Source organism: Larus michahellis, chromosome 5 (genome assembly GCF_964199755.1).
Source record: "Larus michahellis chromosome 5, bLarMic1.1, whole genome shotgun sequence".
Taxonomy (NCBI): Eukaryota; Metazoa; Chordata; class Aves; order Charadriiformes; family Laridae; genus Larus; species Larus michahellis.
In genome coordinates this window covers 63,828,936-63,847,824 of record NC_133900.1, presented here as the reverse complement: position 1 = coordinate 63,847,824, position 18,889 = coordinate 63,828,936, and the positions used below count along the sequence as shown (strand labels likewise).

The following is an 18,889-nucleotide window of genomic DNA, read 5'->3' as shown; positions in this document are numbered from 1 at the left end:
TTCCAAAACTCTAAATACAAGGCACAGATGCATTTTATTTTACCACCATCACTTCAGGAAGAAGGGTAGAAGGCTTCCAACTCACACAAAGTTAATGATAGCAGAAGTAATTATTTTTCATTTCCTTCTTGGAATTTAGCTGTGAGAAGTAAATACACTATCTGCACATAGTAACACACAGGACTGTATAGCTTTGAAATTGTGCTCTTCAAAAAAGCACATCCACACATCAGCAGAAGACATTACTATCACACCCATTTAAAAATACCATGTAACAGCTTTTCACTGAAGCTCATTTGCAAAATATGCATAAATGTGAAAAGCACAAACATTTTTTACACTAAACGTCAATTTTAAGTGAAAGGATGTGTCAGTAAACAAACTGCTGAGTGTTCATGCAACAGCACTGTCTACTCACAATGAGAACCCACCAGGCTCCTCAAGTAGTTCCGTGAGGTTACAGGGGTATGCATCTGCTGGGAAGGTTTAAGATTGGATCAGGCTTTATGAGCCCAGGAAATACAAAAATCAACCTACAAAATTATCCAAGTATCTTAAAACAGAAAGCTAGTGCACAGCACTCAAATCATCTCCACAGACTGGTTTAACCATCAAGTCCTGAAAAACTGACCCCAGATACATAGGGTCAGAATAACAGACATCAGAATAAGCGATGCCTATTTCCCCACCATAGAGCTTTATATGGAGCTTGACTTAGGCTTATGCCTGCAAGGAAAGCAAGCCTTATTACTTTTTTTACAAAAAACATGTTGCTATATATGCCAGAGGCAGCGAACATCTGTGCATCCGTGTCCAAAGTCACAATCTACAGAACTTCAACACATCTGGCAACTGCTGTCTGTGAATGTGACTTGCACGAACATGTCATCAAGTGAGAAGGCGGCACAAGAACTAAGAGCTAACCAAAAGATTGTGCCAGTTTTTCCATTAAGAATTCCCTGCAAAGATCTTCTCGTCTCTAGTCAAACTACTCATAATCTCATTAAACCTAGCAATATCAAGTTTACTGACCACATGAATAAAAATAGGAATCTGAGAAGTTCAGGGCTGATCTTACAGCATTTGGATGCCTAAGTCAAAGTTTTCCCCAGGACAAGACCCATTTACTCAGGGCTCCATTTTCCAGGCTAAATAATGACTAGCTAAGAAAGATATAAGTTTCAATTTAATATCAAATACCAATTAGATATTTGTTTCAGTAAAAAAAAAAATCTGAAAGGAAGCAGGACAGACACTGGGGCAAACTCAGTTTCTTACTTGTGTAGGAAAGGGCGAAAGTTACTTTGCAAACTATGGTACTACATTGTACTAGTGTACACTGCTTGAACCCTAATGTATTTTCTGTCCTTCATTTTCTCCTCACACAGCATTGATGTCAAGTCCAAAACTACCACATTTCTCCACTACCCCAATCAATTCTCCATACATTATGCAGAACACTATTTCACACAGAGAATCAAGAGTCTATACTCAATTTGCTTTTTTTAAAAGGTTTTCCAATATGAGCAGAGCTAGGACAAGCTCTTTGTTCAGTTGGGTTTGGGTTTGTGTTTTGGGTTTTTTTGCTATGAATAAAATAGAGAAATGGAGGCTGTTGTTTTCTGGAAGCATCTGTATTACTTACTGATTGAACAGAAACAATACTTCTGTAAATAGCTGGTCATTACTCTTATTAATTCTGCCTATGGCATTGTAAGAAATATGAAAAAAAAGCAAAACCCATAAAACTACAGGCTGGGCAGCCTCATCTCAATACCTAGGAAGGTGATAGTGCAAAACAGAAGCTATTTCTAGACACAGTAAAGACAAGATGATGACTGGGAAGAGTCAGCATGGATTTACAACAGGGAAAATCACGCCTGACCAGCCTGATAGCCTCTTACAATGAATAAGGAACTTGGCAGATGAGGGGAAGGCAGTGGATGTTGTTTATCTTGACTTCAGTAAAGCTTCTGACACTATCTCTAGTAACAGTTGTCCTCATAGACAAACTGATGAAGTACAAGCTACAAAAGCAGATGTTGACTGAAAATTGCCTGAAGTGCCAAGTTCAAAGCGTGGAAAGATCAAAGATCAGTGGCACAAAGTCCAGCTAGAGAACAGTCACTATTGGTATACCACAGGACTCAGTACTGGAGCCAGTACTGTTCAACATCTTCATCCACAACCTGGAAGATGGGACAGAGTGCACTTTTAGCATGTTTGCAGATGATATAGAACTGGAAGGAATCACTGATGCACCAGGTGTGTGCACTGCAGGTCAGCAGAACTGGGACAGGCAGGAGAACCGGTCAGAAAGGAACATCATGAAGCTCAAGAAAAGGGAAATGCAAAGTCCAGCACCTGGAGAGGAGTAACCCCATGGCCCAGCACATGCTGGAGAATAACCAGTTGGAAATCAGCTTTACAGAGAAAGGCCTGGAGTCCTGATGAACAAGAAATTAAACTGGACCCAGCAATGTGCCCTTGAAGCAAAGGCCAACAGCATCCTGGGCTGTATTAGAAAGAATGTTGCCAGCAGGTCAAGGTGGGTGACCCTTTCCCTCTACTCAGCACTGGTAAGACATCTGGAGAGCTGTGCCCAGTGCTGGACTCCCACTACAAGAGAGACATAGACATAACTGGAGCAAGTCCAGAGAAGGGCCATGAAGATGATTAAGCAGACAGATTGAAGCCCCTGTCACAGCAGGAGAGGCTGAGTGAGCTGGGACTGTTTAGCCTGGGGAGTAGAAGGCTCAGAGGGATCTTAACGTGTATAAATACATCACATGTATAAATAAGTGATGCACTTCCTTCCCAAGTAAGGGAGACTCAGACAGGCTTTTCTCAGGGGTGCACAGTGAAAGCACAAGAGGCAACAGGCACAAATCAAAAGACAGGAAGTTACATTTAAACATAAGAAAAGTCTTTCTTTGACTGTGAGGGTGGTCAAACACTGGAACAGGTTGCCCAGAGAGGCTGCAGATTCTCCATCAGTGGAGACGTTCAAAACACAAATGGAAACGTCCCTCAGCCACCTGCTCTGATTGACCTTGTGTTAATCAGTGGCGTGGGACTAGACAACCTACAGAGGCTCCTTTAAACCTCTACAATCCTGTGAGGCTAATTCATTGGATTTTATTCTATAAAGTATACCACAAAGAAGGAAACAGAAGTATAAAACCTCCATAAAGTAATATAGGATCAAGTATCAGATGAAGCAAGGATGATCTTTGACAACACTTGGGATTACTTCCAAAGAAAAACACAGGGAGAGAAAGAGGGGAGGGGAAGTTGACCTATTAAATGGAATTTAGCTAGAGTTTGGGCAGATTGTTTAGAAAAGCAAGGAGGGCCTGCAAATAGTCTAGGTAGGCTTGTAACTGCCTTTCTGGCACCAAGTCACCACAGTAAGTCTTCATTCAAGTATTTTCCTGTAGCACCTGTACAGGCATCCTGCCAAACTAAATTCAGAAAGGCTGATGTGTCTTAAAAAAATTAAGGGAGACTTTGCCACATTGTATTTGATTATCGGTCTAGACTATTATTAAAGACAAGCCAACACAATGTACTACATAATATGAAGGAAAATAAAACATTTCTTCTGCTGAAGTTTTAACCAGACTCTTCAGCGTAGATGAGGTAATATAACAGTGTGAGTCACTGAAGTGGCAGATCCCTCATACGTTTTGGAGTTTAACTGTAAAATTCCAGACAGAACTGTGGCTTCTGAAGTTAAAATAAGGAGCATGTTAGATGCTCTCTGAAATATGCTATATTAAAATGTAATGTGCTATGACAACTCAGTTTTTACCTGTGGCCATCTAACATTAAATGTTTGTTTGGTTGTTGTTTTTTTTTTAAATATTAAACTGGTTCCGCAACAGATAGATATGATTTTTAAAGAATAAAACTAAAACATATAGCTTTAACTTTAATATCAGTGCTCTATAGCATCAATTTAAAATAGATTCTGAACACTATTTGAAACAAAAACATTGACACAACAGTTCTGTAGAATTAGATTTGGTTTCAACATTTTGCAACAGCGCAAATTACCCATTTCAGAGGAAGCAAGAAAGACGAGCATCCAGCAAACAATGTCACAAAGGATGAGCACAAAACAGATGTGGGAAAAATAAACAGCCTTCCTGCCCTGGAATTTGTAAAAAGGTCTGCAAAGAGCAAACAGGACTTCTCACTGCAATTTGACTTCTAGACCTATGAAAGGAGTCCCATGAGAAAAGACACTCAGATGAATAAAATATACTAAAAATAATAGCGAACATTTACAAGGCTTTTAAAAGAACATCGCTCTTGGACTTCAAGTTTTATCAAACATTTTGTAGCATTCTGCAATCAAAGTGTAGCTATATGAGATGATTTTTAAAATGCTAGTAGAACACTGCATCTTTTTAAATACTGTCTTCAAAGACGGCCTTTGTCTATTTCTAATTTACCAGAAATTTTTATAGAGAAGATATTTGTAGTGGCTTCGACACAAGTCTGCTAATACAGAATAATTACTCTAGCAATTTTTATTATTATTTTTGAACTAAAAATACAGGTGCCCCAGTACAATTCAAGTATGATAGTCTCGCATTCCTTTGGTAAGTGATTAGCACCGCAGGCTTTGTGGTCTCCTCCTTGTTCTAAAATGAGGAATGCGCTATGCATTGCCCTTAACTATGTAGGATTAGCTAAGAGAAGGATTTTTCACATCCGTGATTAACAAGGAATAACTGTTCACCCCCTTCAGGGGTGTTCAAATATGTATTCTTTACCTGAACTCATTATTCTTCCGCTACCTATCACAGGTATGCTAAGGCATTAACCCTTCAAATGCTCAGATTTTCAGACTGAAGCCAGACAGGTGATTAAGCATCAATGCTTTAAGCATGAGAAAAGTCAAAACACCAGACAGCCTTAAAAAACAAGCGTATGCATTAGCTCCTCAGGTTGTAGGCAGTCCAATTTAGACCTTCCTGGCTGCAGTAGTCAGAAACTGTTCAGAATGTACCCCAACTGAAAAAATAATTCTCAGGCTTCAGTAATGAACTTGCACACCAAAATAAAGACCAGGATTCAGTGAGAAAAGAAACTGGAGACTAACCTCTAGCTAAAGAGCTAAGAACTCATTCTAAGACCTCAGTACAACTTCCACACTATACAAGGACAAACTGCCAAAAAAAAGCTACATTTATTGATATTATGTATAGTCAAGCTCAACAAGATGAAATATGTATCATTTATTGGCTGTTCTTTTAGCTATGATAGGGATACAAATGATTCCTGGAACAGTAGTGGTGACTCCACTGATATAACATAGCATTTTTCACCAGGGGTCCTAATATTCCACATTAGCCTTTAAATTTCACATCTCAGCCTCTTAATTGGAAAAAAAAAATCAGATTTTGCTTCAGTTAAAGCTGTCTATTTTTATGATGAACTTTTGCAACATTTGGCATTTTTTCCAGAAGTCTCTGCTCCTGAACTTTCATCATGTAGCTCTGTAGAAGTGAAATCTGGTGGGTTTAATGCCTGTTTTCTGCAACTGAAAGGGCTATATTCTATCAAATTTTCAAAACCCAGGAAAAAAAAAGTTCAGACCAAAACTAATTATTCTGGAATTAACTTATTGATGCAGCTCACATTTAAAGAATCATTGGAAATCCTGCTATCCCTCTTTTTAAAAGTTACTATTTTCCTACATGGAATTTACATTTTATGGATAGATCTAGTCAAATAATTGGAATAAAACTGCAGTCTCATGCTGCATATCAATATGTAATAAAAAGTTAGCACACAGGTTTATTTTAATCTCTGTAAAGCATGTTTTATCCCATCAGTGATACAGTAAGTCCACACTCTGAGAAAGAACATACACTTAACATAGTGTGGCCCTTTTCTATACTGGGCAAAAAGAGCAGTACTAGTCTACGTAGTCTATTTTGAAACAACCGCTAATTCCCCCAGTAATTGCCCAGGCCTGGCAGGCAGTATTGCCCAAGACAAGCCGTATTTGTTTTTATCTTAGATGGAAAATTTTATTTCTTAGTCCAGTCTGCTATGCATGCCTTTGTAAGATGAGATGCTCTGTAAAACACCATATCTCCAGAGATCACAGTAACTCATAACCGAGTTTTGGTTTTGCAATTTCAAAACCTGTTAATACAGCCTAAGAATTTACCACATTTATCAGACTAGATTAGAGACCAAACAGATAACTCTAACCACGTAATATGTGAAATACAGCTAAAACCCACTATTACAGTGAATCCTGTTTAATATCTTTGACAAGATTGACTCCTATGTATTGAGATTAAAATTAAGCCCTTGCTGCAGAAGCTGCAAACACAGCAATTCCACATATAGATTTATATCCAGAAAAGAAATCCAAGTAGTACTCAGCTTGTTTACTAAGTAGAAAAACAACTTTTCCTTGAAACTATGTAGTTAAAATATACTTTTCCTTCTGTGCTGTGACACATCTATAAGTTTCCAATTGTTCACACACAGCATAAACAAAACTTTAATAATTTTCAATACTACTCAAACACTCATAAGCACACTCCTAAGAAAACGCTCTCTTCATCTTAAATATTAATAACTTGTTTTGATGTACTTGTGGAGATGGAGCCCCAATAAATAGCAAGTACAGACAATTCCTCAGTTTGTTATTTTAGAATCGTGTTGTAAAAATTTAGAGAAATGTATGAACTGTTACAAACTATTTAATTCTTTAAATACTTCTTTCTCCATCATTCAGTGATGCATTGTAAGAAGCGTGAAAATACAACATAAATAGCTTTCAGTTTAAAAGCCATTTCAAGTACCAACTTGAAGTTCAACCCTTACAGCATTCTTTTCTTGAACTCAGGATTTCAGCTTACTCACACCATGTAGCTCAGGGGGGCTGTTTTTTGGGGGAGATATGGGGGGGTAGATATTTAGATCAGAAGTTGCAATTGTTCCAGAGCCTGTAAGAGTAACATTTTACCTCCACAGTAGTTATCAGCAGAAGTAGGTTTTGTGTTTGTTTGGGGGTTTTTTGTTCTTTGTTTTAAGTCTACAGAGATAGCTCTTTAGAACTACTAAGACAATAAATGGACATTTTAGAAATAAATTCTATTAATTCAAGTACCAAAAGTGTAGAGGCTTGGCCTAGAAACTTTCTAGGCCACACAAGTAACCTTTCTCACAAGAGTAATCAGTGGGACTACTCATGCAAACCAAGTTATTCACGTGGTAAATATCTGCAGAATCAGACTCCAAATTAGCATTTTAGGGGCATACTGCTGCCTCAATGGATTATTCACAAATACAGGAAGAAAAATGTGGGTAGTTTTCAAACTATTGCAGAAACCTCTTCCTATTCTGACATTTTTCGGATGTTTAGCATAGTCTCAGAATGATCATAGCTGGCATCTCAACTACTAGACACAGAAAAACTGTGATAAAAATTATGTTCCTATCAGCCAAAAAACATTTATTCCTAAATGAAAAGGTAACTGCTCCGCTATGTAAACAAGTAAAGAGTATATTTAGCCCTCAAAATCTGACTGCACTGTTTTTCTGGAGTACAAAGAACTGCAAGGAAAATTTAGACTTAAACAGCTTATAATAGAACCAATTCAACAGTCTACAGCAGCTGTCTGTCTTCAACCAAATTTTATACATCCCTCCAGACAACAATAGCTTGTAAATACACAGGGATACTTTGAGCAGTAGCTGCAACACCACAGAAGAAGGTGGTCTTGGGGATAACAATTGACTACACTTTTTAAAAGTCATTTTTAAAGCTGTGTCTAATAATAGTGTTAGTATTCAGAAAGTGGAGATTTTCAGTTTATCTTCATCTTGTTTTCTTAAGAGACTATTTCACACTATTATAAACATCACACCCAAGATGACAGCTTTATAAAGAAAGGAGAAACAAGTGTTTAATCTCACATTCTCATAAGGAATCGTTTCAAAAGGTTTTGTCTCCCATAATAAGCAGTGGTCTCTGGAAAGTCTTAAACGTTGTGGAAATTCTCCCTACCTTGACCCTTTGTGCCTTCCTGCCATGAAGCATACTGAAACCCACCACTGATACATTACTATGGTCTACATAAGAGAGATTCAGACAACGTTAACAGGTCACATCCCAGTCCTTCCTTTATGGGACCCACCATGCACTGAATGGCCATATATTCTTTAGAGGCCCTACTCATAGGAACGTGGGCTCATCATACAGGTTGCTAGTTAATATAGAAAGTCTTGCAGACATTAAATACACAAAAGCCGAGATCATAGTTAATCCAAGAGTTTTTGACACTGCTTCAGGATGTCCACAAAGGCACAAGCTGTCCCATGGATTGAAAAATGGGCTGCATGTATTGCCGTGGAAAGAGGGTTGTTTCAGCAGACAGAGCATCTTACACAACACAACAGACCGTGTGATTCAGCCATCCACAATACAGACTGTGAAGAAAGCCATATTCACAGCAGACGTACTAGCTCAGACAATGTTGTACCAAACCCGTTTGGACCAGAGCTAGTACCCGCTTAAGAGATGAGTCTTCAGCCAAGACAGTCAGAGATTGTAACTAAGTGAACACTGCGATGTGTACCCATTTATTCGGGTATTCTCTGAAGACTTTTCAGAGAAGTATCCAACTAAAAGGCTTATAGCAAAATCACCTTCAGCTTCACCAGGGTCTCTCCAGCAACTAAAGCTTCCACAAACTTAAAACTTATCTGGTTAAATTGCTGGTTTCCATCTTGTTTTCCCTCCCAGTTCTTAAATAGTAGGCACTGCTATACGATTACTTATTGCTAACTGAACATCTTTGCTTTAAAATTACAGCAAGGCTGCTGTAGTAACAATCACTTGTTACAGCATTATTTGTTGTGGTTTTGGTTTCCATTCCACTTCTACAGTTACACTGGTGTGACAAAATTCCTGTTGTGAAGCATATTAGGTCTAAATAGCTTTGTGTACATACTACTACGTATATCTACTGTGCTAGAGACTTGTTGTTGCTTAATGGGAGAAACATTTCTATCCACCCAAGAGAGGTATACACAGATTTAATCAAATTGCATCTTAAGTAGTTCTCGTCTGAAAAGGAGGTTGAGGAGTTTCTTCTCTCACATTAATTTTGCAAAGTGCTTCAGGTCTTCACTTCCCTTAGAGGGAGCTGAGGATATTCATCGTTTCACATGATTAGAGCAACAAATGAGTATTCACGACGAGTAACTCACTGATCAACCAAACAGTTCCTTGGAAATCAGAATAACTGGTCTAAAAAATAAGTGATTTTGTAACTGAAATTCCAGTTCAAAAACAAAAAACCCAAGAACACCACTTCACCTAGAGAGATGGATTTATTTTTTTTCCCCAAAGGGAAACTACTGTGAAAAGTCTGTTCTTCACATTAAAGAGAGTACTGAACTACAGGAAACACATTTTAAAATTCAGACTGTGTGTGTCAGCACGAGATATTCCAACACAAGAAATATTACATGTAAACAATCTTATAAACCAAACTGAGTTCATTTAAGTTGCAGTAAGGTTCACTTATACCTTCCATTGGCACACTAGAAGGACTGCATCAGGTATTCTTTGACAGTAGCCTGGCACATTACACTTACAGTGGAAATGTTACATCCTACACTTACACATTGAAAAAAAAAAAAACTAAAAAGCTTTAAAGTGCTTGCTATTTAATGTATAAAAGAAAACACTTGAAGGAAGTATCCACAAGTTGCCTGAGAAATCGTTTTGAATTTCAGAATCCCAAGGAGATGAATTGGCTGTCAGATAACAATGCGCCTTCATCAGATGGACTTGGCAGTTGTAAACAAGAGGAATTTTCTCAGCTTTTCCTCACAAATATGAAATATTTGCTCTTAGCCAACAGCTGGGGTGGTTTAAAGACATCCTGCATATATATTCAAATTACAAGTCACCCACACACCTAACACTGACTGAATTCCAGCAAATTAAAGAAACTCTGACAAGTACTGGAGCAAATGCAAAATAATTCTAAAAGCAAAACAGAATCTAACTTTGTAGGTCTAAATGACTAAACTTTCAAATGTCATAGTTTGCCTGCTGACAGCTGAACAAGAACAACCCGCACAAAGTAGCCACAATTATCAGAACTTCTCTTCAGAACTAGTATCTTATACAAGCAGAAAACACCTATTGTTTTCCAAAGATTTTACAGACTTACCAAGAGAAAACCAAAGAAAAAAAAAAACCACCAGAAAATGTAATGACAAAATGCAAACACATCAGACAATTAAGTTTTAACAACTAAAGTTCTCTTTCTTTTTCCTAGTATTGCAGTTCTATACTTCAGAAATCTGACACTAAATGCCTTAAAATACAAGTTAAAATAATTTTTGAGATATTATTAATAAATCACATAGCAGGATCTTGCTTCAAGATAATCAAGAAATGAAGTTGACTATATACTGCTTTAAAACTTAGCAAGTATTTGGTATCTTAGTGTCAAACCACTTTCACAGTGAAAGCATGGATCTTTTAATGTTTATTAATGTTTCATGTATGTGTACGTACTTTTGCAATATGAACATACTGTTTAATTTTTTAGCTAGACCCTATAAACCAAATTTAGGAATGTGTATATATTATTCCAATATATCCCCCAGCAGGAGAAGCTGTACTAAATCCCTATACTTTGTACAAAGTTTAAAACACATTGTAAAAAAGCATTGCATTAAGTGTTTTAATACGACTTTGAAGAAAATCTGACTATGCATTTCTAAGAACAATCAATCTCATTAAAATTTATTCAGAAAAGGTTGCACTACGTAACAACACTTTCAATTTTTAGGTCAAAAAGTTACTTCGGTTTATTTGTAAAAATGAGGTAATTACCTCAAGTACATGATATTGCAACTGTTGTAGAAATGTCATAATTACACTGGTGGGTTACTAAGTCTCCTGAATAGCTTTGTGTATGTGACCAACCAAACCATAATGGTTTGTGGGATTTTTGTTTTAAATGCATAGCAGCTGTGGATACAGAGCACAACTATCAGACAAACAGAATATTTAGGCCAACGCCGCTTTTCAATGAAGGAGAAATACCTTTATGAAGTTAAAGCAGCGCCAAATGAAAAACTAAACAAGACCCGAGAGGCATGCTTAAAGAAAAGGTGATATAATGCAAATGCAGCAACTAAGGTGCCTGATAACGAAGACACTAAAGTTCTGTACGAACATACATAAATACAGTGGCATTCTTAAGAGCTCCCTAGCTCCAAAATGAAACTACATCCAACAATCAGCATCTTGCCTTTAACAAGTCAAATGTCCCAAGTTGTACAATACATTTTAAAAAATATTTTCATTTGAGGAAACACAAAAAAATAAGTCAGCGCATACTGAAAATTAAGCAACTATTACAAAAAGCTAAACCAGCTTAGGAATTACTCGTTTTTTATGTCCAACTGCAACCAAGCAGGTGTTTGCACTTCAACTTCACCAGACAAGATCCTCTCATCCCTGCTCCATCCTCTCTCCCCACAGCACTCAATCTTTTTTTTAAAGTCCAAATCCAATTAATTTTTGAAAGCTAACAGTTCATTTTTTTTTCCTAAGTCTTTGCAAAAGCTTTAATCATATAAAAACTGAAGGGGAATTCAATTACTACTTTCATGCTACGTAACAAGACAACACTTTGTAACTAGCAGTTACTTCCACTAAGTCATTGTATAACACAGCCAGCATCCCCAAGACTAACATCTAACACTGTACCTCAGAGAACAGGCTTTTTAGCTGTATTCATATTTGAAAAAGCCATTGTGTATTCAAGGGAAAATATTTGATAGTATTCAAGCTATTTCCTACAAAATAATTGCAGTTTACACTTCAGATCTGGACTGCTCATGAAAGCTCTCCCGCCCCCCCCCCCCCCCAAGTCCCATACATACTGCTTGAGAATTTCCTACTTATCTTGTGTCTCAATAAGGATTGATATCCCAAGTTTAAAAAAAATAATTAAAAAAAAAAATCAGAGGCCTGGGTACCTTAACACACAATTGATTTGATTAAAAAAAAAAAAAAACCACAGACATTCTCATACATTTAGAATTAAAAATACTTACAGCCTCTCCAGTTCTTTTAAATCCTGGAATGCTCCTCTCTCGATAGTACTAATCTTGTTCTCCATGAGCTGACTGAAATATAGAAAATTTTACATATACGTTTTAATAGCGCCAAAATAACTTGTTGCATTAACAGTAGTCATTTAAAGGCAACCACGTATTCATTAAAACAGCATAACAGTTACTCTAGAGTGACATCCACTTTAACCTTCCGGACCCCTGTCATCAACACTTTACATATACCCAAAAGGGTAAAAATAATTCTCATTCAAGAAATAGGAATAGATATTACGTTTGCTCATCTACTTTAAGAGTCCCAAGTTAAAAAGTTACACATGTGCATACATGCTGTGTGTACACATGCACATACATCATTGCTCTTCGGCAAGTTTTAAGACTCCGTTTGAACAGTATGAAGGCACATTAGTCTCACATGAGAATAACAAAACAAAAATACTGAACTGCGATGTTGGAAAAAAACAGCAGTGAAAGACTGCACAGAGATTGTAACTGTAACAGTAGTTTTGATTTGTAAAAAAAAAAAAAACAACAATTAAAATAAAAGTTACTACAACATATTCTGTTCTAGAGAGAAACGGAAAAGGATTTTATATGACTGCTTGCTCAAACCGAACAGCCTTAACAAATAAGCCAAGCAAATTCCACAGTACTTTAAACTAAGTATTAGTTAAATTTTTCCCAACAAAAAAGAAAACACCACAGAATTTTAAAAGCTTCCTAATGCTTAAAACAAAAGTATTTTACAAAAATAAAAAAAACAACCACGAAACCCAACCAAATCATTCCTTCCTCAAATTCACTGGTAAAGTGTTTCCTTTTAGCCCAGAAACTGTAGAAAACCAATAATCATCACCTGGGACTTGCTTTTAAATTCAGTAAAGGAGTAACTTTTTTTCTTCATGAATTTTCTAAGGTTGAGAGCACCCATTTTCAGTGTGAATTGTAAATTTGATAACTTTAAACTGAAGCCACTCCAACAGTTATTCAACCAATTTTAGCAACTGTAATTTGTAAGTTACATGCCAAATGAAATCCTCAAGTTACACAATCTTAAGGAGAGATTAAAAAATTTTAAACAAATTATATTTAAGGTGATTGCTAATTTATTAATATGGGTGTATAACACATGGGGGAGGGGCTGTATGTTCAGATGCAGTAGCACAATAGTTAAAAAGTGATAACTCATCCATTTTATAAACTGAAAGATAACTAGCTCAGTAGCATCAGTCCTAAAAGGTATCAGTGACAGAAAAGAAAACTTACAGAACTCGAAGGTGCCTTAGACCAGCAAAGTCAGTCTTGGTGATTCTTGTGATGTTATTTCCATTAAGATCCCTAAGAAGAATAATTTATAAGCAGCAAAATTAAAACATTCAAAAGTTATTTTTGAATTGTTTTGTTTTCATGGGCAGAGCATTTGCAGAAATTAGGAGATGTAAATGAACTCAACGAACCATTCCTACAGCTAACACCGTGCAAGTTCCTGATTTCCAAGTGACTGAACGAAGGTTTATCTTGAAAGTTGTAGTTTCAAACTTTGTAATAAGAGACCCTTACAAAGTCAGTTCTGCCTGACATTGTAAAGCTCATATTTATCTTTAACAATGCAGAAGAGTCAAAACCTGTCTGAACGTGGTTATAACTGCATTTAGAAAACCGTTAAAGCTACCATATATATATACACTACAGTATTTGACTGACAGTTACAAAAACTAAGTGACTGAAATCAAGACAATTTTCTACATTTTTAAGCAACTTCTAGCTTTCATAATATTGCCACAAAGGCAGAACAGTGCTTACCTTCCTATAGCAAATATTTGCTTTCAAACAATCATGAGACTATTGGAGAGCAAGTGATGGGAAACATGATTTTACAAAAACTAAATGCCACTTGCCAGCGGGAAGCTATATCGGCTGCAGAATGCAAAGCGCACAAAAGCAACCAATAACTGTATTTAGGCCCTAACATTTCTGTTGGTACTTCAGCACTACTTTCTCTTCTGGAGTTATATGCCCCTTTTTCATACTAATTTGGGATCAAGATATAAACTTCCCTCAATTCCAATCGCTACAAATAAAGCCAGACTTTGCAATTCCTGAGGTAAGCCATTAGGAAGTGGCATTACATGGAAACTACCCTAACAATTACAGCTCATTCCCAACGTATTTAGGAAAAAAAAAAAAAATCACTATTTTTTGGAGGTGTTTATACCACATGTGGCCAAAACACCACACAAGAAACCTGAGCAGAAATCAGTGTCCCTGATACTCTTCCTGAGTGAAATTCATCACTTGAGACAAGCGTTCGGTATGCCAACATTTAAATGACTTACTTATTAGAGAGTAAGAAATAACCTGCTCACCTCTTCCACTCCTTAGACCCTCCTGAAAGGCAGCCTGAGATGATAGATACCCGAACACATGCTCGCCCTCCCTCAAGACTATAAAATACCCCAGCCGGAGGGCACAGGAATGGTCTCAAGAAGCGGATGGGGGGCGGAGGGATCACGGTTAAGGCACAACTTGGTGCCGTGTGAGAGGCAAAGAGGCTGGAACCCCCCAGCCTGCCCTCGCCCAAAGGCAGACCCGTGCTTGCCCCGGGACAGAGCCCAGCCAGGCTCCAGCTCCGCGCCAGGGCAGCGAGTGGCGGCACCGCCCCCCGCCCCCCTCGCGCGGAGTCACCGCGGCCGCCCGCGGAGCTCCGCCGCGGGGCCTGCCTGCGCCCGCGGGGCGCCGCGGCCCGGCTCTCCCCCAGCGCCTCGGGGAAAGAAAAGCCGCAATAGCGAACTTTGCCGGGAAATGGGCGCCGGCAGGGTAGGGGGGGGGGAGAGGCCGCTCCGCCGCCGGCTCGGGGCGCCCCCCGGGGCCGCCGTGGGTGCCCGCCCCGCCGCCCCCGCGCTCCCGCTCCCCGCGGCGGCGGGAACCGCGCTCCTCACCGCGGCTTCCCCTGGATGAAAGGCTGCGGCTGGGAGCAGCGTCCACCCCTCCCCTGTCTCCTCGCATCGCCATGAAACGGGCACCGCCAGCGGCAGGGGAAGGGAAGGGAACCCCCCACCTCCTCCCCGCCAAAGGGCGTCGGGACCCCAAACCGGGCCGGCTCCGGGGGCCACCTCTGCCCCGCCGGCTGGCAGGAGCCCTGACGGGCGCCGGGGTCCGAAGGGCGCTCGCCGCCGCCCCGGCCGGGTTACTTACAGCCTCTCGGTGTTGCGGGGGATGTTCCTCGGGACGCCGCGCAGCGCCAGCCCGTGACAGTCCACGGTGCTCCCCGAGCAGGAGCACTGCGCCGGGCACGGCTGCGGCGCCACCTCGCCCGCCATCGCCAGCAGCAGCCCCAGGGACAGGGTGAGCTTCCCCCAGCCGCACATCATCACCGCCCGCTGCCGCCCGGCCGGGGCCCGCCGGCCTTGGCCCCGGGGAGGCGCGGGGCGCGCCGCCCTCCTCCTGGCCGCGGGGAGCGCTCGGGCAACTTTCGGGGTGCGGAGAAAGCGAAGTCCTTTCTATCCAAAGCTCCGCCAAGAAAACAACCCCGGCAAAGTGAGGTGGGTGGCACCGATCCGCGGCCGAAGGCAACTTCGCTGGGAGGGCGGGGGGGCCGGGCCCGGGCCCTCCCTCGCTAGCCCGTCGGGTGGCGGGCAGAGGCGACGGCACTTGGGTCTCGTCTTCACACGCTCCCGGCGAAGCAAACCCACGGGCTGAGGGTACGGCGGAGTTGGGCTAGCTCCCGATCTTCCTCCTCGCCCCTCTCAAAGCCGTGCCTCCCCTCTGAGCCCCCGGAGAGAGGCCGCCGAGCCCCGTCCGCTTCCTCCGCGGCGGCCCGCGCAGCGCGGCAGCCGCTCCCACGCGCGTCCCCCGCCGCGGGCCGCTCACAGCCCCACGGGGGGCGGCGGCGGGGCTGACACCGCGCACACACCGCCCTGCCAGAGGCGCCTCAGCAAATCATACCCCTCTCGCAGGCATTCATCAAACTGTCTCACGGAAGGAGGAGGGAGGGGAAGAGAGGGGGAAAAAAAAAAAAAAAAAGTCAAACACACAAGATGATGTTGGGCTTGGCTTTCCACCCCCCGCGCCCCCTCCTGCTGTAAGCTCCCAAGCCAAGTTTAGCAGGAAAGGGCTGGTCCTAGAGCACGATAATAATAAGCAGCTCGAGAAGGGATTCGTTGCCCTCCTGGAAGGGAGTTCATCCACGACCTCCTTCTCCTCGGTGACAGATCACAGCCATAGATCCTCCTGTGATCCCGGGAGCACGGCGAGACAGACCAGACAACAAGCGATGTGCGGCGAGAGCGGGAGGGGTGTGGGGGGGTGCGTTATTCTGCTCCCCGTGGTCTCCCGGATACCGTGGCTTTGCTGCGGCAAAGGCACCTGATGGGAAAGGTAGGAACTGCTCAGTCCTTCCAGGTGAGGCCAGTTCAGCAGCTCCTGGGGTTGCCGCAGGAAAGGGAGCAACTTTCCTCCTCTCCCTCGCACAGCGCCTCGGGAAGGGTTTGCCCCCTTCTCCCGATCCCGCCGGTGCACCTGAGCTGTCGGTGCCGCCGCCGAACAACCCGGCCCTCCGCTCCCTGGCGGCGGCGCTCCTCCGGCGCAGAGGGAAACGGCGGAGAGGGCGGGGAAGGGGGGGGGGGGGGTGAGAAGGGGAGGGAGGGGTGAAGAAGCGGGAGAAGGGAGGCGACACGCCGGCTCTTTCCCTCGCACCCCGAGTCTCTCCGCTTGAACAATAGGATGGCACCGCCGCACGCAGGCCGGCTCGTCCTCCCCGCCGCAAGGTGCCCGCCGCCGCCCGCCGAAAGTGCTCCCCGAGAGCAGCAGCGGCCGCCAGCCGAGCCGCCCCCCCGCCGCCGCCGGCCCCTCGCCGAGACCTTCCCCACGCGGCGGCCACAGCCGCCGCTCGCCCCGCTCCCACGGAGCCGGGAGCTCCCCACGCACCGCCCTATATAGGGGATGGCGGGGCCGCGCCTCCCCGGCCCCGCCCGCAGCGCCCCGCGCCGCGCTCACTGGCTGCGCCGCCGCCCGCCCCGGCCCGGCCCCGGCCCCGGCCCGGCTGCGCGGGGGTCGGCGGGGAGGGGAAGCGACGGGGGAGGCGGGGGGGCGCTTTGCGGCGAAGCCAACAATGAATGAAAGTTGAGGGGGTGGGGGGCAGACAGGTCGTCCCCCACACACACAGTCCATCCCCCGGGGAGGGCGGCGGAGCTCCTCCCTCCATCACCCCCCACCCCCCCACGCCGCGGGGAGCGTGGAGTTGTTGCGCGGAGTTTCCCACGCAGCCGCGGCCGGCGGGTGTCAAGCGCCCCGCGAGGGGAGGGGGGGAGATGGAGGGAGCGGGGCCGGGGGCCGGCGTGTGTTCTGCCTGGAGAGGGGGGCGGGCTGAAACCTCGCCCCCCGCACTTGAGGGTACCTTGGCCGTCTCACCGGGGGGCTCGTCCTCTGTTCCGTGCAGCAGCCGCTACGCAGGGAGGACGAGGATTGCCCCGGCGTTCCCTTCGGTTGTAGTTTTGATGTGAAACTCACCAGAATCTCTCATAAATTCTTTTTCAAAACAAAATACGATGGGCGAGTGCTATTCCATACGTTAAAATACGTCGAGGAGCAACATTAACGCTGCTGTGCTCGTCTAGAAAACACCTTCCATTTCAAAAAATTGTGTTCTAAATACACACAATGTTCCTGAAATAGATTTTCCTGAAGTGTTGTTTATTGTCAGCCCGTCTTCAGCATTCTTAGGAAAATACTAAGTGCATCAGCCTCTTAAATAAATTTTAACTGGTTTTAGTTTTCTTTGCTTGTGAATTCCGTACTGTGCGATTTATAACAGCTCTTGAGACCCTGGTAATAGGTGAAAGTGATTTGTCTTTCATAGATGGCAGCCCCCAGCAGGGATGACTAAGCCTTCAGCAAGGTGTAGTTTGTAAATGCTCAAGGGAGTCCCTAGTTTCTTCCATATGGCTGGGTCCAGCTGAGTCTCCTCATCCCTGGGGTCTCTGCTGCACAATCCCCACAAGAGGCTTACTGTCTCTTTTTGCCCGTTACCAGGAGGACAAATTCTGTTCTGAGAAACGCTATTCTAGATACGAGTTAATCTGCTGAAGTGGAAGCCAGCAAAGTTACTCCTGACTTCTCTTGCCGGAGAAATTCAGCCCAAATGAAAACTGCTGAAAACGTACATACCTACAAAAACCTGTTTTATTTTTTGATCCATTTGTTTAAACAACCTCCAGAAAATATGATCGTTGCACTGTTTTCAAATGCTGATAATGGTATCTTGGGTCTTACAGAAACGCAGAGATACAGAAACAAGGAGAATTCAGTGACTGTAAGTGGAATACATCAGCCTCTATGTATAAATGCTTTTCACTCTTTTCTCCCATTTGATTGTTTTAGGTCTTTACAAAGGATTTAGAAAGGATTTTGCAACTTTCTAGTAAGCAACAGGAAAGAAAAAAAGAACTTAATCTAACATATTGCTTTCATGTCGCTACTAAAATCCTTTATCTTATAACTCCAGGCAGACAAAACCCAGAAAATACAAGTGTTAACCATTCAGTATTTTTCATTATTTGTTTCAAGTACCAGCAATTTGCCCAGTGCTTCAGAAGACAGAAAGAGAAGAAATAATAAATCTTTTTTAGGTAGTAATTCTCAGAAAATCTGAATCAATTCTTAAAGTGCTAAATGTTGCTAAACAACTCTATGCAGAGCTGATTTAAAATTTAAACTGGTCTTAATTTAATATACTTTGTTTTCAAAG

The 18,889-nt window shown here is 42.5% G+C and overlaps 1 protein-coding gene across 6 annotated transcripts in view; it reads right to left on the bottom strand.

Moving 5' to 3' along the window:
* The window catches only part of SLIT2 (slit guidance ligand 2), a 265,875-nt gene extending 248,889 nt beyond the window's left edge, over positions 1–16,986 (bottom strand). For 4 of the 6 annotated variants that reach the window (XM_074587691.1, XM_074587696.1, XM_074587692.1 and 1 more), the window contains exons 1-3: positions 15,340–16,986; positions 13,411–13,482; positions 12,127–12,198 (exon numbers count right to left, since the gene is read on the bottom strand). In XM_074587691.1, coding sequence (XP_074443792.1) covers positions 12,127–12,198; positions 13,411–13,482; positions 15,340–15,515 — 320 coding nt within the window. In that variant the 5' untranslated portion in view covers positions 15,516–16,986. The remainder of the gene's footprint in view (positions 1–12,126; positions 12,199–13,410; positions 13,483–15,339) is intronic. The other 2 variants (XM_074587693.1, XM_074587695.1) reach the window with 1 other exon arrangement.
* Between the last annotated feature and the right edge of the window lie 1,903 nt (positions 16,987–18,889).